General features: G+C 43.7%; 1 protein-coding gene across 2 annotated transcripts in view; it reads left to right on the top strand.

The window, feature by feature from the left end:
• Positions 1–18,540, top strand: part of LOC144324489 (uncharacterized) — a 24,307-nt gene extending 5,767 nt beyond the window's left edge. For both annotated transcript variants that reach the window (XM_077915865.1, XM_077915864.1), the window contains exon 5: positions 174–18,540. In XM_077915865.1, coding sequence (XP_077771991.1) covers positions 174–17,412 — 17,239 coding nt within the window. In that variant the 3' untranslated portion in view covers positions 17,413–18,540. The remainder of the gene's footprint in view (positions 1–173) is intronic.

Genomic DNA, 18,540 nt, shown 5'->3' with positions numbered 1-18,540 from the left:
GGTAGAGGAATTCTTTCTATAAGTAATTGAAGTTGGGGAAAGCAACCTCTTTTGTTGTTGTACTCCCTCAGGTCAAAATATTTTACATTTGAAATGGCCATTATCTTTCCCTTTTCCTACTTTTCCTACCTTCTCCTGCTTCAAAGCAAATGGAATTTTTCTTTATTTCTTAGATCAAGTCTTATGCACTCGTGTTTGCAAGAATCTTCGGATATGATTTCTTCCTCCACCTCCTCTGTGTTTGTGTCTCAGGAGCCTGTTCTACCCTGTTGTGGCTGTAAGAAGGCAAAACATTCTACTGATCACAGCATCTCCTCTGGATCATTATGCAACAGCTCCAGCCTGTCACACCCTTCTGTCATTTCTGAAGGAACAACCTGTCAACTCCAGAGCCTTAGTTTACCTACTTTACCCAAAAACCAGTCTTCTGTGCTCAGGAACCAAGGCACATCCCTGCCCCCTTTTCAACTCTCACAGCTTGGGAAATCAAATCTTTTGGAGGATTTGGCAGCTCTTTCACCATTAAGGTCTCAAAGCTCTTTTATCAGCTCTGTTTTTGAATCCCCAGATCTCTGTCAACAAGAACAAACAAAGAATGGGAGAGGGAGCAAGAGTCATTTGACATTGGATCATGGGTCAAGTTCTATCTGCAAGGCAAGACCACGATTCTCAGGGCGGGCTCCACTCCAGCTCTCTCCTTTGGCTAGGTGGAAGTTAGAAGGACATATGGCTTGGAAGGTTTGTACTTTGAAGGAACAAACAGTTCCTCTGCTTGTGAAGGAATCATGGGAAATGCTGCATTATTTAACTGAGGCACGAGGAGGAGTAGTCCCTGAACCAGAGAAACCTCAAATGCAGGTATCTATGCCTACCCATCAAAGCACTGAACAAAGTATCAACAATAAATCCCCAAACTGTCCATCATTCCAGCTCCATGTGAATATTGGAGTGGAATCTGGATTGAATAGAACAGAAACAAAAATTTCACAGTCACTTATCCCAGGTAAGCTGTCACAACTGGGGGATGGCCCCCAAATCGTTGAATCCAGGCCCTTAGTTACATCACTGGGCACTCCACCTCCCAAAAGTTTAGGAGTTGACATAGTTCAAGGGGAAACCAATTTCCTGCAGAAGAAGCCAAAACACATCCTAGAGCTTAGTATAGAGCAGAGGGTCATAGGTCTTCCGGAAAAAAGGATGCAGCAGCATGAGACCCAAGTGACTAAAGTGGAGTTGGCCCCAAGGCTATCATATCAAGTTACAGATAGCATAAAGGTAACTCCATTGGCATTACTTCAAGTCATGGATTCAATGGGGATCATCCCAGAATCACATTCACAAGTGACAGAATCTGTGGGTTTGTTCCCGCAGCCACCAGATGAAGTTGGGAAACCAGACGAAACGATGAAAAGAGTGAGTGTAAGCACAAAACCATCATATCAAATCACTGAATCAGTGGAGGTAACATCAAGTACTCAGCATCAAGTTATGAAATCAAAGATGACCTCCAGATCACCAAAGCACGTCACAGATAATGTGAAGGTAACTCCTGTAGCATTGCTTCAAGTCATGGATTCTATCGGGATGATTAAAAAATCACATTCACATATCATAGAATCAGAGGGAATAACCCCAAGAACACAGTATCCAGCCATGGAGTCTGGGGATATAAACACATCGTTGGATCATGAAGTCATGCCACCAGGAGAGATAGGTCCACAGGTAGGACATGAAGTTGTGGAAACTGTGGAAATGACTGTAGGGCCACAGTTTAAAGTTGCTGAATCCGTGGACATAACCTCAAGGCCACAAAATCAAGCCATAGAACCATTGAACATTCCTCCAGGACCAGTGTGTCAAAACACAAGATCCCTGGAAATGATCTCCACTCCATTGCATCAAGTTACAGATTACACAAAAGTAACTCCAGTGGCACTATTACAAGCTGTGGATTTCATGGGGATAATTCCATCAGCACAGTCACATGTTATAGAATATGGAGATTCACAGTCTAAAATTGCAAAATTGACCCCAGGAGTGACTCAACCAGATGGTTTGACTTCCGGCTCTCCTACTACTATTGGTTCACCTGGAGTTGTAGAAACTGTGGGTTTACCTCCAAAGCCACCACCTAAAGTCACAGAATCAGTAGGGGTGATTCCAATGCCATCACATCAATCCGTACATTCTCTAAAGGTAACTCCAGTAGCCCTGGGGTCACCCATGGGAATGATCATAGCATCACAATCACAAATTGTGGAAACTCCGGATTTGACCTCAAGGCCAGTATCTCAAGTCAAAGAACCTCTGGAGTTGACCCCTGGGTCATGGATTCAGGTGCTGGACTCTGTGGGGATGACTCCACAACCATATCATCAACGCACAGAAACTATGGCATTAACCCCAGGCCTATCTCATCAAGTCATAGAGTCTTCAAGGATGACCCCGTGGGATCAAATCTTAGAACCTTCAGAGATGAGTCCAAGGCAAAGCCACCAAACTATAGAGACTAGAGGGTTGGCCTCTGATCCCACAGTCACAAATCTAACTGAGTTGACACAGTCACCTCATCAAATAATGGAATCTTTAGGTACAGTCCCGAGGTCACTGGGTCAAAGTACAGCATCTGAGGGAATGAATCAAGAGCCACTGCATCAAGTCACAGATTCTGCAGTATTGACCACTACATCACTACTGCCAGATGTAGAATATTTGGGGGTGAAGCCAATGCCACAGCTTAAGGTTGTGGATTCCATGAAGTTATCCCCAGGATTACAAAATGTAAAACCTATAGACGGAACCTCAGGTTCAATCCCACAAATGGCAAAATATGGACAGTTGATCCCAACTGTGAACTCCATAGAATCGGCCCCAGAACTTCAACTGCAGGTTGTAAACTCTGATGGGTTGGCACCCATTCCACTGCTGGAAAGTGGGAATTCTGTGCAGTTAGCCCCAACGTCTCAGCTTCAAGGTCTGCAATCTATTCGTTTAACTCTAGGAACACAAGAACAAAGTGGAAAATCTGCTGAGTTAGCCCCAGCACCACAGTTACAGAATAGCAAATCAATGGAGTTGACCTCCAGTCCACAGTTGCAAGGTCTGGAATATGTTCATTTGGCTGTGCCACCAGAGTTTCCAGATATAAAAGCTGCGGAGTTGACCCTAAGACCACTACAGGAAGACATGAAATCCATGGAGTTGGCCCCAGAGCCACGGTTACCTGATGAAAGACCAGAGGAGATAGCTCCAGCACTCTTACTTAAAGATGTGAAAATTCCTCGAATGGTAGAATGCAGAAGGTTGATTCCTACAACACAGGTGGAAGGTATGAAATACGAGGAGCCGATTTCAGGGGCACGCATTCGAGCAGTGAAATCTGCAGAGCTCAACCTCAAGCCAAATCATGAAGCCATAGATCCCGAAGGATTGACTCCATGGCATCAAGCTTTAGAATCTTCAGGAATGATCACAGAGCCAGGATACGAAGGAGCAGAAGCAGAGTTGACCTCTGACACTTGTCACCAGAGGAAAGAATCTATGGAGTTGAAACAATCATCTTTAGGAAGTACTCCAAGGCCATTGAGCCAGACTTTAGAATCTATGCAGATGAACTCAATGCCATTCCAAGGTGCTCTTGAGACAATGCTCCAAAGCGTAAAAGCCTTGGAGACTCGGATGTCTCAACACACAATACAAGAATCTCCAGAGTTGGTACCAGGATCAGAGATTCAAGATCTGACCCCAGAAGTGATGAACCCAGAGTCTCAAGGTATGAAGTCTGTTCATCTGAATCTAGGACCATATTCAGAATTTATGAACTCTAAGGAGTTGGCCTCAGAACCACAATTTCAAAGTGTGAAATCTGTGCCATTGACCCCAGGACCAGGGCCCCAACGTACAAAACCTGAGACGTTGACTCTAGGGCCACTAATGCATGATAATAAATTTGTGGATTTAACTGTACCACTGGAAGCATCTGGGAGGTTAATTCCTGAAACACACTTACATGTTGAATCAAGGAAAGTTACCATGGAACCACACTTAGAAGCAATGAAATCTCTGGGTTCGACTTCTAGATCAAGGCATCAGGACACAGCCTCTGCAGCTTTAGCTTCTGAGATCTGGCCACAAGAGGAGGAATCTGTGAAGTTAATCCCACAGCAAGTCACGGAAACTGCTGGGATGATGCCAAGGCCACATTTTCAAAAGTTTTCAGAGATGACCTTGGGACCAGGCCATCAAGGCACAGAAACTGCGCAGCTGACTTCTGAGGCTTTGCTCCAAATGGCATTAACACAAAAACCAACAGGTCAAGTTATGGAATCTACAGGAATGACTCTAAAGCCACATTGTCAAGTTACCGAGCCTTCAGAGATGCCCGTAAGGTCAGAACATGAAAATACAGAAAATTTTGGGTTGGCATTGCTTCAAGTTGAAAATATCCAGGAGACAATGCCAGTACCACCATATTTAGTACAAGGATCTCCGGAATTGACTTTAGGACCAGGCATGCAATATGAGAAATCAGAGCCACTACTGCAAAATTTGAAATCTGTGATGTCAACCCCTGGAACATCCCCATTAATGGAAGGATCTAAACAATTTATCACAGGAGCAAAACGACATGTTATGGAGTTGACCGCAGAGCCACAGCTCCAGGGAGTAAAGTCTATGCAGCTGAAGCCAGAGCCACAATTACAAGATGTGGAATATGTTAATGTAATTCAACAGCTAGCTACTACTGGAGTGGTAGGATCTGAGAAGCTGGTACAAGAACCAGTACTACAAAGTATACTATCAGAAGACTTGACTAAGGGGGCACAGCTTCAAGGTGTGAAATTGACCCCAGGGCCGCATTTACAAAGTGTCAGATTTTCAAAGTTATCCCCAGGGCCACTTCTTCAAGGAGAAAAACCTGTAGATTTAATCTCAGGATCCCCACATCACAGTGTGAAATCTGATGAACTGACCCCAGGTTCACCAATGCAAGAGATGAAATCCTTAGATTTAACCCCAGGGCCAAACCATCAAAGCGTTATGTCTGTACAATTGACTCCAGAATCACAAACTCAGAGTATGAAATTTGTGAAACAAAACTCAAGACCACGCTTGCAAGATGTCAGATTTTCAGATTTGACCTCAGAACCAAAGCATCAAGGTTTCAAACGTGTGCAGTGTGTACCAGGAACACAGCTTCAAGATATACAGTCCGTAGGATTTGAAACAGAATCATCTTTGCAATCAAACCAAGGGCTCTTGAATGAGAATATGAAATCTCTTCTGCCTATTGAAGGATTACAGTTTCACAGCATGGAATCTATGAAATTGACCAAAGAACTACAGTATCAAGGTGTGAAGTCTCAGGAACGGAATCTAGGACCAAGGCAGCAAGAGGTGAAATTTTCTGAATTGACGTATGGGCCAAAGCTTCAAGGTGTCAAATTTGGGGAGCAAACCCCAGGATCAGTGTTTGAAGGTGTGAATTCTGTGGAGATGAACCCAGAATTAGGGCTTCAATATTCTAAATTAGCAAAGACGTCTTCGGGGCTTCAAGATCTAAAACAGGTGGGGCTTAGCTCAGGGCCATGGCTACAAGATATCAAATTTTGTGATCTGACATCAAGAAGTCAACCTTCCAGTGTGAAATCTTCAGAGTTAAACTCAGGGCCACAGCTACAGCATGTGAAATTTTTTGAGTTGACCCCAAAGCCAAAGATGAAAGGAATCAGATCTATGGGGTTGTCCCCAGGACTTCAAAAGCAAGTGGTCAAGCCTGAGGTATTAGTACCAGAGACATTGTTTCAAGGCATAAAACATTTCGTGGTGGGCCAAATGTCTAACTTGGAAGGTAACGGTCCTTATAAATTCATCTCACAACCACAGAAACCAGATGCAAAATCTATGGAGTTGACTCCTGAGTCACAGTTGCCAAGAGTAAACTATTCTGAGTCGACTAGAAGACCACATTTACAAGCTATAAAATCTTCTGAAATGATCCAAGGGCCACACGTGGGAGGTGTGAAACCAATGGAGCTGACACCAGGCTCAAAACGTCAAGGTTTAAAATCTGAGTTGTTGATCTCAGAGCTGAAAGATGTGAAATCTGTGGCCTTAGCTACAGGACAGTGTCTAAAAGGTATGAAATCTATGTTGTTAACCCCCAGTCCACAGCTGGAAGGTGAGAAATCTATGGAGACAACCACAGTGCAAGGGATAGAACATGTCAAATCTGTGAAAGACACCAAAGATACTAAGCTTCAAGTTGCAACACCTGACTTGGCTCTGCATGCAAGAATTCAAGAATTCAAAGGAGTGGAGATGGTCCCGAGAACACAACCGCAAGATGTGAAAACCGTGGAACTGAACTTTGGGCTAAAGATGCAAGGTGAGAAACCTGTGCCTTTTGCACCAGGACCATTGCTCCAAAAGTCTGAACCGCAAGATGTGAAACCTGAGGAATTGACTTTAGAGCCACAAACGCAAGATAGGAAGGTTGTCGACAGTACCCCATGTGGAAAGCATCAAAGCTTAAAATCTGTAGAGGAAACTCCAGATTCAGAGCTGCAACATGTGAAATCTGTGAAATTGACCCCACGGGTAAAGAAGCAGGAAGTAAAATCTGGGAATGTGACCAGAAGAGCAAAGTTTCAAGGAGTAAACTCTGTAGACTTAGCCCCAAGCCAACAGTTTCAAGGGATGGCACTCATGAATTTCACTTCTGGGCCAGAACAGGATGGCAAGATATCTGTAATCTCATCAAAGCAGCAATGGAAGAATTCAGAGCAATTGAAGAGAAGGCTTAAGGCAGAAGATGGGATGTCTTTGGAGTTAATTCCAGAACTAAAATTTAAAGGCAGAAAATTAGAAGACCTCAATTTTGAGTTAGGATTTGAAGATATAAAATCACTTGATTGGACTCCTGAATCAAATATTCAAGGTTTAAAACCTAAGGAATTCAAACTTGAACCACAGTTGCAAAGCCTAAAATCTCCTAAGTTGACCCCAGGGCCCCAGTTGCACCAAGTAAAACCCTCAGAGTCAGCTTCAGAGCCACAGCTTTGTGTAAAAACTCTTGAGTTACAACAAGAGCCGCTGCTTGAAAGTATGAGATGTAGTCAGTGGATACCGGGACCTAAGTTCCAAGCCGTGAAATCTGTAGACTTAAATCTTGGGTCACATTCTCCAGGTGTTAAATCTGCAGGGTTGAAATCTTCGACACAGTTAAGAGATGTAAAGTCATCTGAATTGACTCCAGGGCCAAAACCTCAAAGTGCAACATATACAGAGTTCAACCTTGGGCCACAGCTGCAGAATGTGAAAACCCCTGAGGTGCTACCAGGACCACAGCTGCAAAAAGGGAAGGCTTTGGCATCCACCTCGGAGCCACAGCTTCAAGATGTAAAAACTACTGAGTTCAAAAAAGAGCCACAGCTTGAAACTGTGAGGCGTATTCAGTGGATACCAGGACCTGATTTCCAAGCCGTGAAATCTGTAGAGTTAAATCTTGGGTCACAATCTCCAGGTGTTAAATCTGCAGGGTTGAAATCCTCGATACAGTTAAGAGATGTGAAGTCATCTGAATTGACTCCAGGGCCAAAACCTCAAAGTGCAACATATACAGAGTTCAACTTTGGGCCACAGCTGCAGAATGTGAAATCCCCTGAGGTGCTACCAGGACCACAGCTGCAAAAAGGGAAGGCTTTGGCATCCACCTCGGAGCCACAGCTTCAAGATGTAAAAACTATTGGGTTCAAAAGAGAGCCACAGCTTGAAACTGTGAGACGTATTCAGTGGATACCAGGACCTGATTTCCAAGCTGTGAAATCTGTAGAGTTAAATCTTGGGTTACAATCTCAAGGTGTCAAGTCTGTAGAGTTGAAAGCTTTGAAACAGTTAAGAGATAGAAGGTCATCTGCATTGACTCCAAGGCCAAAGCTCCAAGATATACAATCTTCGTCATCACTCCAGGAACATCAGCCTCAAGGTTTCGATTTGAAACCTTGTCTACAGGTTAGAAGTGTGAAATCATGTGACCTGACTTCAAAGTCAAAGTTTTGTGATATAAAATCTATGACATTCAAATCTAGGCTTTGCTTGCATGATAGGAAATCTACTAAATTGACTGCAGGACCAAAGCTTCAAGAAGTGAAATCCTTACAGTCATCCCCAAGAGCACAGCTTCAAGGTGTGAGGTCTCTAGTGCTTGCGCAAGAGCCACAGCTTCCTGACACAAAATCTGGGGTATTAAGCCAAGTGTCACAATTACAAAGTGGTACAACTATAGAGCTGAACTCCCCACGACACTTGAAAAGGATGAAGTCATCTGAGTTGACTCTTCGGACAAAGCTTCAAGGTGTGAAATCTGAGAATTTCAACTCCGGGTCACAGTGGCAAGATCTAAAATCTTCTAAGTTATCACCTGAGATAAAGTCCCAAGATATGACATTTATTGAGTTAAATCCAAGTTCCCAGATGGAAGGCATAACCTTTTCTAAACCGACTGCAGGGACAAAGATTCAAGGTGCCAAATTTACAGATTTGTTTGGGTCATCGTTACAAGGTGTGAATGCTGCTGAGGGGACCTCACAGTCAAAGCTTCAAAGTGTAAAACATAAAGAAAGCGACCCCAGTCCCCAGACGCAAGTTGTGAAATCCTCGGACCTGAACCTTGGATCAGAGCTTCAAAATATGAAACTGGCGTCCAGCCCTGAGCCACAGTTTCAAGGAGAGAAATGTTCTAAGTTAATCTCAGAAACAGAGTGTCAAGATGTGGAATCTGTGAAGTTCAAACCTGGGCCACAGTTGAGGGGTATGAAATCTTCCGAACTGATATCAGGGACAAAGCTTCAAAAGGTGCAATCAGTGGATTTCAAGTCAGCCCCACAGTTACAAGATATGAAACCTTCTAGGTTGATCATGGGCATAAAGCTTCAAGACATTAAATCTACGAATTTCAAGTCTGGACCACACTTGCAGGATGTGAAGTCTTCTCAAGTGATCCCAAGGGGAAAGCTTCAAGGTATGAAATCTGTAGAACTGAAACCTAATCCAAAGTTACAAGGTGAGAAATCTTCTGATTTGACCCTGGGGAGGAAGTTTCCAGCTGTGAAATCAGGCCCACAGTTACAAGATGTGAAATGCTCTGAGTTGATCATGGGTATAAAGCTTCAAGATACAAAATCTACGGGGTTCAGTTCTAGATCACACTTTCAAGGTATGAAGTCTTCTAAAGTGATCCCAGGGTCAAAGCTTCAAGAAGTGAAATCCTCTGAGTTCAACCATGGTCCAAAGCTACAAGGTGGGAAATCTAATTTAACCCAGAAGAGGAAGTTTCAAGGTATGAAACCGGTGGAGTTCAACCCTGGACCACAGAGACAAGGTGAGAAATCTGATTGGATACCTGAGTGCAGGCTTCGAGATTTGAAATCTGTTGAGTTAAAACCTGTTCCACAGTTACAAGGTGTAACCTCTTCTGAGTTGGCACCAGAAACAAAGCTTCAAAGTGGAGAATCTGTGGAGTTCCTTGCCAGACCCATGCAGCAAGATATGAAATCTCTTGAATTGACTCTAGGTGCAAAGGTCAAAGATGTGAAATCTTTGGGGTTTGGGTCAGCCCCACAGTTACAAAACAGGAAACTGCATATGTTGACACCAGGGGCACACCTTCAAGGTGTGAAATCTATGAAATTCAACCCCGGGGCAAAGTTGCAAGGTGCAAAATCTCCTGAGTCCATAAACCTTCGAATAATGAAAACGACAGAAGTCAAACATGACCCAGAATTTCAGGTTGCAAACCCCTCTGAGTTAGCCTTGAAATCAAAGACTTGCAGTGTGATATCTTCCGAGTTCAAAGCTGGGAAACAGTGGCAAGAAGAGAAATCTTGTAAGTTGAAACCATGGCCAGAGCTTCAAAGTATGAAATTTATGGTATACAATCCTGGACCACATCTGCAACATATAAAATCTTCAGAATTATGCAAAGAGACAAAGCTTCACGATGTGAAAGCTATGGAATTCAATCCCGAGCAGCAGTTGCAAGATGTGAAATCTCCCGAGTTAGGCAAGGGAACAGGTATGCTTCAAGGTATGCAGTCTTTTGAGCTCAATCCTGGGCCACAGCTACAAGAGATAAAATCTGAGTTGTGCACAGATGTGAAGCTTCCATATGAGCAATTTCTGGAATTCAAGCAGGAGCCTAAATTACAAGGTGGGAAATCCTCTGAATTGAATCCAGGGCCACAGCTTCAGTGTACAAATCTTGTGGCATTCAGCACTGGGCCACAATTGAAAGGTGTAAAATCTGAGTTGAATCCTCAGCCGGGGCTTCAAGGTATAAAATCTCAGGTGTTCTGCCTTGGGCCACATGTGCAAGGTGTGAATTCTTCTGCATTTATTTCAAACCCAAAACTGCAGTGCGTAAATTCTTTTGGATGCAACCCTGAGCCACCTTTGCAAGGTATAAACCCTTCTGAATTAACTTTAGTTTCAAAACTTCAAGGTATGAAGTCTTCTGAAGTGAGTTCAGGGACAGAGATTGCAAGTGAGACATCTATGGTGTTCAACCCTGACCGGCATTTGCAAGATATGAAATCTGAATTGATTCCAGGGTCGAAGTTTCTAGGTGTTGCACCTATGGAATGCAACCCTGGGCCACAGATGAAGTGTGTAAATTCTTCTGAGTTGAATGCAGAGCCAAAATTACAATGTGTAAATTCTATGGGGTGCAAACGTGGGCCACTTTTGGAAGGCGTACAGTCTTTTGGGTTGACTTCAGGGACAAAATGTCAAGGTATGGGATCTGAGGTGAATCCAGGGACTAAGAAGCAAAGTGAGACATCTGTGGTGTTCAACTTGGAATCACATTTGCAATGTTTGAAATCTGAATTGATTCCAGGGTCAAAGTTTCTAGGTGTAGCACCTATGGAATGCAACCCTGGGCCACAGGTGAAGTGTGTAAATTCTTCTGAGTTGAATCCAGAGTCAAAATTACCATGTGTAAATTCTACGGGGTGCAAACTTGGGCCGCCTTTGCAAGGTATACAATCTTTTGAGTTGACTTCAGGGATTAAATGTCAAGGTATGGGACCTTTTGATTTGAATCTGGGAACAGAAGTTCTAGGTGTAAAATCTGTTATGTTCAACCCTATGCAACATTTACAAAATGTGAAATGTGAATTGACTCCAGGGACACAGTTTCAAGGTATAACATCACGGGAGTTCAACTGGGGCCCACAGCTGCAAAGCATGAATTCTTCTGATTTGAAACCAGGGTTAGAACTTCAATGCATAAATTCCATAAAGTTTAATCCAGGGCCACAGATGCACGGCACAAAGCCCTCTGAAACTAACCCTACATCAGAATATCAAGGTACAAAATCTGTTCTGTTCAATGCTGGAGCATATTGGCAAGGTGTAAAATCTTCTGAGTTAATTCCAGGGACAAAGTTTCCAGAAATCCAGTTTTTGGAGAATCACTGTGGGTCACAGCCACAAGTTGTACAGTCGGTGTTCACTTTAGGCTCTCCGTTAAATGGTATGAAATCTGTGTTATTTTTACCAGAGCCACTGCTGAACGATGTAAAGTCGGTGGAGATGAACAAAGAGCCACTGCTTTGTGGTGCAAATTCTGTGAAACTGATTTCAGGCTCCGAGTTGCAAGACTTGAAATGTGAGATGTTTGCACTAGAGCCATGTTTTAAAAAAATGAAATATGTGGAGTTAAATCCAGGGCCACATCCTCAAGGTATGAATTCTGAGGAGTTGCCCTCACACCTTAGACAACATAGTGTGAGATCTGTGGTGTTTGCACCAAAGCTGTGTTTTCAAGATGTGAAATCTCTGGAGTTGAAACCAGGACCGCAAACTCAAAATGTGAATTCTAAGGATTTGAGTTCTTGCCTCTGGCAGAAATCTGTGATGTTTGAATCAGAGCCACGTTCTCAAGATGTGAAATCTTTGAAATCAAACCTATTGCCACATTGTCAAAGTGCTAATTCTTTAGGGTTGTCAACGTGCCTCAAGTCACCACATGCTAACTCTGAGGCCTTTGCACCAGAGCCATGTTTTCAAGATATGAACTCGGTAGAATTGACACCAGGGTTCCAACAGCAAGGTACGAATTGTCGAGAGCTGACTTCAGGATGGCAAGGTATGAAATCGGTGGTGTTGGCACCAGAGGCAACTAAAAAGTTTGCACCAGGACCATTGTTGACTAGCGTTAAATTTTCGGATTGGTCTCCGGAATCACAGCAACGAGGTGAGAAATCTTTGGAGTTTACTCCAGATCCAAAGTTGCAAAGTATAAAACATGTGAAATTGTCCTCAGCCTCTCTACAGCAAGATACAAAATCTGTAGAGTTAGCACCGGGGGCACTGCTTCAAGGAACAAAAGCTGAGATGCTAAATCGGAAAAGAAGCTATCAAATCACAGACTCTGAGATAATCCCTAGGCCAGGGCATCAGTTTGTAGAATGTGCAGAGATGATCCCGACACCAAAGCATCAAGTCCCTAAATCTATGAATTTGATTTCAATACCAGTTTATCACATCACAGAACGGTTGGCACATCAAGGCAATGAAACCACAGAAAAATCTGTGGAGTTGACCCCAAAGCCAACAAGTAAAGCCATGGATTCTTCTAGAGTGCCTCTAAGGCTAGATCTTCAAGTACCAGAATCTGTTGATCTGACTCCAGTGCTAAGGAATCAAGGTTCTAAATCCCCGAAATTAACCCTAAAGAAAAGCTACCAAATCCCAGAAACTCTAGAGTTGCTCTCTGAGTCACGGCCTCAACTTAGAGATTTGAGAGAGTTACATACAAGGCCACTGCAGCAAGCTGTAGGATCTGAAGAGATTACACTAGAGCCCAGGCATCACACTACAGAAACTGTGGGATTGACCTCCAAGGCAAGGCAAAAAGGGAAGGAATTCCTCGGAGTGACCCCAAAGCCAGTAAGTGAAACCACTGGATATTCAGAGAGATGTCCTAGGCCCTATCCTCAAGCACTAGAATTTGTGGAGGTGATCTCTGAGAAAAGACTGCAAAGAGGAGAATCTGACGCACTGATTACAAAGTCGTTGCATCATGTTCCAGAATCTCCAGAAATGACATCAGGGCTAGGATATCAAGTTCCTGAATCTGTGGGTTTAACCTCTAGGCAGTGGCTTCAAAGGAGACAATCTTTAGCGTTGCTCCAAAAGCAAACAGGTCAAGCTGTAGGACACACAGAGTCTGTAGAGCTCACATCTGAGACATGGCAGCCAGGGAATGGATCAGTAGGGCTACCACAGTCACAGAATCAAAGTATAAAATATTCACAGAGAGCTCCAGGAGTACGGGCTCAAATTACAGAAGTTATGAGGATTAGTCCAAAGCCACTAGATCAAGTCCCAGGATCCACAAAGACACAGCTTCAAGCTGCGCTCTCAATAGGAATAACCCCGGGAGCCCCCCAAAAAGTTACTGAGTATGTGAAAGTGACTCCTGGGCCACCACTTCAGGTTGTGAAGTCTGTAGCATTAACCCCAGGGCCAGCCTTTCAAATGATAGACTATGTTCAGCTGACCCCAAAACTGCAAGATGTGAGACCCTCTGAGTTTACCTCAGAGCTGTGGTTGCAAAGTGTAAAATCTAAAGAATTAACCACAGAGCCAACACACCAAATTTTGGACATAATGAAGTTGACAGGCTTTCAGATTGTAAAGACTGTGTTAATCCCATGGCCACCACTTCAAATTGTAAAATCTGAGGAGTTAGCACCAGGGCCAATTCCTCAGGTTGTAGAACCAATAGGAGTAGCATTAGGATCAGCGATAGAAGTAATAGATTGCTTCAATCTTCAAGAAATGGTAGAACCCGTGGAATTAACTCCAAGGCCAAATACCCATGTGAAATCTGCAGAATTACTCTCACAGCCAGCATGTCCCTTTGAGGAGCCTGCAGTGTTCACTCATGAACAAGGGCTTCAGGCTGTGAAAGCAATAGGGATAAAAATAAGGCCTCCTCAAATGATGGAATCTGAGGATTTGAATCTACGACAGGTATATCAGAATAGGGAATGTGAGGATTTTACATCAAGAGAGGAGTTACAAATAGGGAACTATTTCTCTAGATTTCTCCATAACTCTTCCAACTCCCTCATCACAAGTTCTGGTGAAACAGAATTCGGAAGCCTTTGTGATTTTGAGGTGCCAGAAGTATCAAGGGCCTTGGATATAAGAAACATTGGGACAGATATTTTTCAGCCTGAAGAGTCCTTTATAGACCCTACTATGATACAATCTTCAACTCTTCCCTTTTCCCTTCACAATCAACTCTCTGATAAGATAGCTAACATTGTAGAAACTCCACATTTTGAGATCTCAGGAGTGGGTGTCATATCTAAGACGACTGACAAGAAGCAGGTGGAAGAGCTAGGGAACTCACTCCAGGGCCTATCCCAACATCCACCACAAAGCTGGAGATCACCACCTAGGACATTCCACTCAGGCTCAAGAATTCAAAGAGGCCTTACCAGCTCTGTCCTGGGCAGACAACAGAACGTCTGGGAGAATCACTCCTGGAGACAGCGACTACCTCGAAAATATCTCTCCAATATGCTAATGTTGGGGGATGTCTTGGGAACCACGATGGAAAGGAAGCTTTGTTCTCCAACATCTTTAATGGAAAGAGCCACTAGAGATATCCGTCAATCTATCCAGAATTTATTTGGGGTTCCAGCTGAACTGATGAAGCCTTCCCAGAGTCTGCTAGAGAAAGGTCGAGGTGTTATTCCTCAGCCTTCAGTGGCCAGAAACTACATTCAGAGGCACACTTCATGTCGTGGTCACGAGCAAAGAACAGCCTTAAGAATATGGACACGTAGCTCCATGTCCTCCATAATACAGCAATATTCTGGGACTAGAGTGAGATTAAAGAAAAGTTCAAAGCTCACTGATATATCCCAGGACATCTTTCAGCACATACCATTCAGCACATCAGAGGGCCAGCCTCCTGCCCCAGTACAGCTAGAGTCTTCCTTCAATATAGTTTTCACCAGGAAAGATTCTGTTCCAGTGGAAGAGAGTGAGAACTCTTTGAGTTTTGAGTCCCAACACAGTCTCAAGCCAAGTTATCTTCCCCACCAGGCCAAGACTGACTTCTCAGAACAGTTCCAGTTGCTACAAGATCTGCAGCTAAAAATAGCAGCAAAACTGTTAAGGAGTCAAATACCCCCAAATGTACCTCCGCCTCTAACTTCAGGTCTGGTTTTAAAATACCCTATCTGCTTACAGTGTGGCCGATGTGCAGGATTTAATTGCTGTCATAAATTACAGGGCACTTTCGGACCTTACCTTCTTATCTATCCACAGCTCCACCTTGTACGCACTCCTGAGGGCCACGGAGAGATTAGGTTGCAACTCGGCTTTAGGTTGCAAACTGGGAAAAGACCCCAAGTCCCAAAGTACCACAGAAGAGACAGACCCATCACACCACGAAGTCCTATATCACCATCGCTAAGGTCAGCGAAAGTCTATACTCGAGCTTCCAAGAGTCCTACTTCTACGATATATTTCCAGTCTGGATCTTCCCAGTCTCCTTCTCCTGTACGAGTCCACATCAGGCGAAGGCAGTATAGAGGCCCTGACCTAGTAGGAAAGACAGAAATTAGAAAGCCGGGGCTCTATGAATTTAGTCAGGTTCACTCTCTACCAGAGAGTGTCTCTGAAAGCAATCAGAATGTAAAATGGGCTAAAAGGAAAACCAAAAAGACCCATAATCCAAAATACCCATACCCAATGAAAAGAATCACCAAGGGAAGCAGAACACAAAACACAAAACTCTACACAAACGGTAGAAGCATAATACAGAGTCCTTCTAGGGAATTACCAGCCCAGGTAAGAAGCAAGAGGACTGGAACATCTCAAACTACCTCTGCGTCTTTAAGAAGACAATCTAAGAAATCCTCCCAACCCAAATTCATTCAACTGCTTTTTCAAGGCCTAAAGCAAGCATTGCAGACAGCACACAGAATTATGACTTCTGCTGGGCAGAAGCCCGTGGACAGGCCACGGCCAGACCATTCGTGGTCAAGCAAAAACCAGCATCTAAAACAAAGAGCCAGAAATGATTACCTATCAAGAGATATCAAAAGAGACAGGATGTCAGTTGTTAAGGTAAAGCCAGTAGACATAACCACTAAGCAGAACATGTTATGGGAAGAAAGAGAGCAATTCAGATCAGCTCAACCACCAGAAAGAGATAGCTCTTTCCAACTCAGACGTACCCAACTGCCTAAGCCCATAGTTTCCCAAGGAAGTGCCGCTTTCAAAACCAGTTCACTTGGACAGCCTATGGGTATTGTTCAAAATGACTCTAGCAGCAAAGGTAAGAAAAAGCTCTACAGAAGTGAAATCTCTAGCCAGGAGTCCAAGAACTCCAAAACAGGAACCGGAGTTCAAGTCGGAGGGAGAAATCTACATGGTTCACCTCACAGAACCTCACACAGCCACCTTAAAGAGAAACTCGCACCCAAGAAGCAAAACCACGGCTTCTTAAGGGAGAGAACCCCATATAATTCCTCTGTAAGGAGCCATCGCGGTCCCTCTGAGAGGAGATGTCGCAGTCCCTCTGAGAGGAGCCATCGAAGTACTTCTCAGAAGAGCCATCACATTCCCTCTGAGAGGAGCCATCACAGTCTGTCTGAAAAAAGCCATCACAGTCTCTCTGAGAGGAGCCATCAAAGTGCCTCTGAGAGGAGTCATCGCAGTCTTCCTCAAAAGAGCCATCACAGTCCCTGTGAGAGGAGCCATCACAGTCTTTCTGAAAAAAGCCATCACAGTCCCTCTGACAGGAGCCCTCGTAGTCTCTCTGGAAGGAGCTATCACGGTGCCTCTGAGAGGAGCCATCGTGGTCCTTCGCAAAAGAGCCATCACAGTGCCTCTGAGAGGAGGCATCACGGTCCTTCTCAAAAGAGTCATCACAGTCCCCCTGAGAGGAGCCATCGAAGTCCTCAAAAGAGTCATCACAGTCCCTCTGAGAGGAGCCTTCGAAGTCCTTCTCAGAAGAGCCATCACCGTCCCTCTCAGTGGAGCCATCGCAGTCCTTCTCAGAAGAGCCATCACAGTCCCTCTGAGAGGAGCCATCGCAGTCCTTCTCAGAAGAGCCATCACCGTCCCTCTCAGTGGAGCCATCGCAGTCCTTCTCAGAAGAGCCATCACCGTCCCTCTCAGTGGAGCCATCGCAGTCCTTCTCAGAAGAGCCATCACAGTCCCTCTGAGAGGAGCTATCACAGTCTCTCTGTAAAGAGCCATCGGAGCCCTTCTGAGAGGAGATGTCGCAGTCCCTCTGAGAGGAAATGTCGCAGTCCCTCTGAGAGGAGATGTCGCAGTCCCTCTGAGAGGAGCCATCGAAGTTTAGGATTAATCTGAGATTTTGTGAGCAATCAAGTACCCTCATTTGACAAGTATTGTAAAACAATCGTTTTTGTTGAAACTTTGAAAAATAAAAGAGACCTAGGGGGAGTGATTTCTTAACCATGTTGATTAATTCCCAAGATGTTAATCATGCTGATCATATGAAGTATTGTTTTTTTTTGGTTGTTGTTATTATTGTTTTTAATGTGCTTATGCTTATTCATGAGAAGGGATATGGGTATATTTGAGTCTTACACTGACAGTGATGAAATTCCTATGGTGACAGTTTACTAAGAGGAGTCAGAGGGGACTTGACTCTTATTGGCCTCCTGATACTAGCAAGTCTTCCAAGTAGAGATTTCTCCCATTGTTTTGGATGGTGGGTTTTGGTCCTAGAGTACTGCTAATTCCTGTTAAAATTTTTTTATACTTTTATTGAGGTATCATTGAAGTACAATAGAATGCATCTTTACAGTATACATACTTAAAGCATACAGTATGATCAGCTCTTTTTTTTTACATTTTTAAAATTTAAATCAAATTTTCAATATAGATTATAACATCCAGTGCTCATCCTATCAAGTGCCCTCCTCATTGCCCGTCCCCCAGTTACCCTATCCCGCTCCCACCAACCTCCCCTTCCCAAATCCTTGGTTTATTTCCCAGTTAGGAGTCTCATGGTTTGTCTTCCTAATTTTTCTCACTCAATTCCCCTCCCCTTTCCCTTATAATCCTTTTCACTATTTCTTATATTCCATGTATGAGTGAAACCATACTGATTAGCTTTGACATGTGTAAATAACCATAACAGTGTCACTACAGTCACTATCCCTCCCCCAAGTTTTTTTGGGTTCCTTTGTCATCCATTCTTTTCCCTACTCCTGTTCCCAGACAGCACTGCCCTTTCTTTCTGTCACCATACAGTGGTTTGCATGTTCTAGGATTTTATATAATGAAATCAGGTAGTATGTTCTATTTTTGCATGATTTTTTTCATTCAAAATAGTGGTTTTGAATGAGAACTAATTTTTATTGCTGAATAGAATTTCATTATACAAATACCATAATTTGTTTAGCCATCTTCCTTGAGACATTTGGGTTCTTTGCCTTCTGGGAGTATTAAAATAAAGCTGTTCCGAACATC

The sequence above is a fragment of the Canis aureus genome, chromosome 12 (assembly GCF_053574225.1).
Source record: "Canis aureus isolate CA01 chromosome 12, VMU_Caureus_v.1.0, whole genome shotgun sequence".
NCBI lineage: Eukaryota > Metazoa > Chordata > Mammalia > Carnivora > Canidae > Canis > Canis aureus.
Note: the sequence above shows the minus strand (reverse complement) of the source record. Positions and strands in the feature narration are given on the sequence as shown.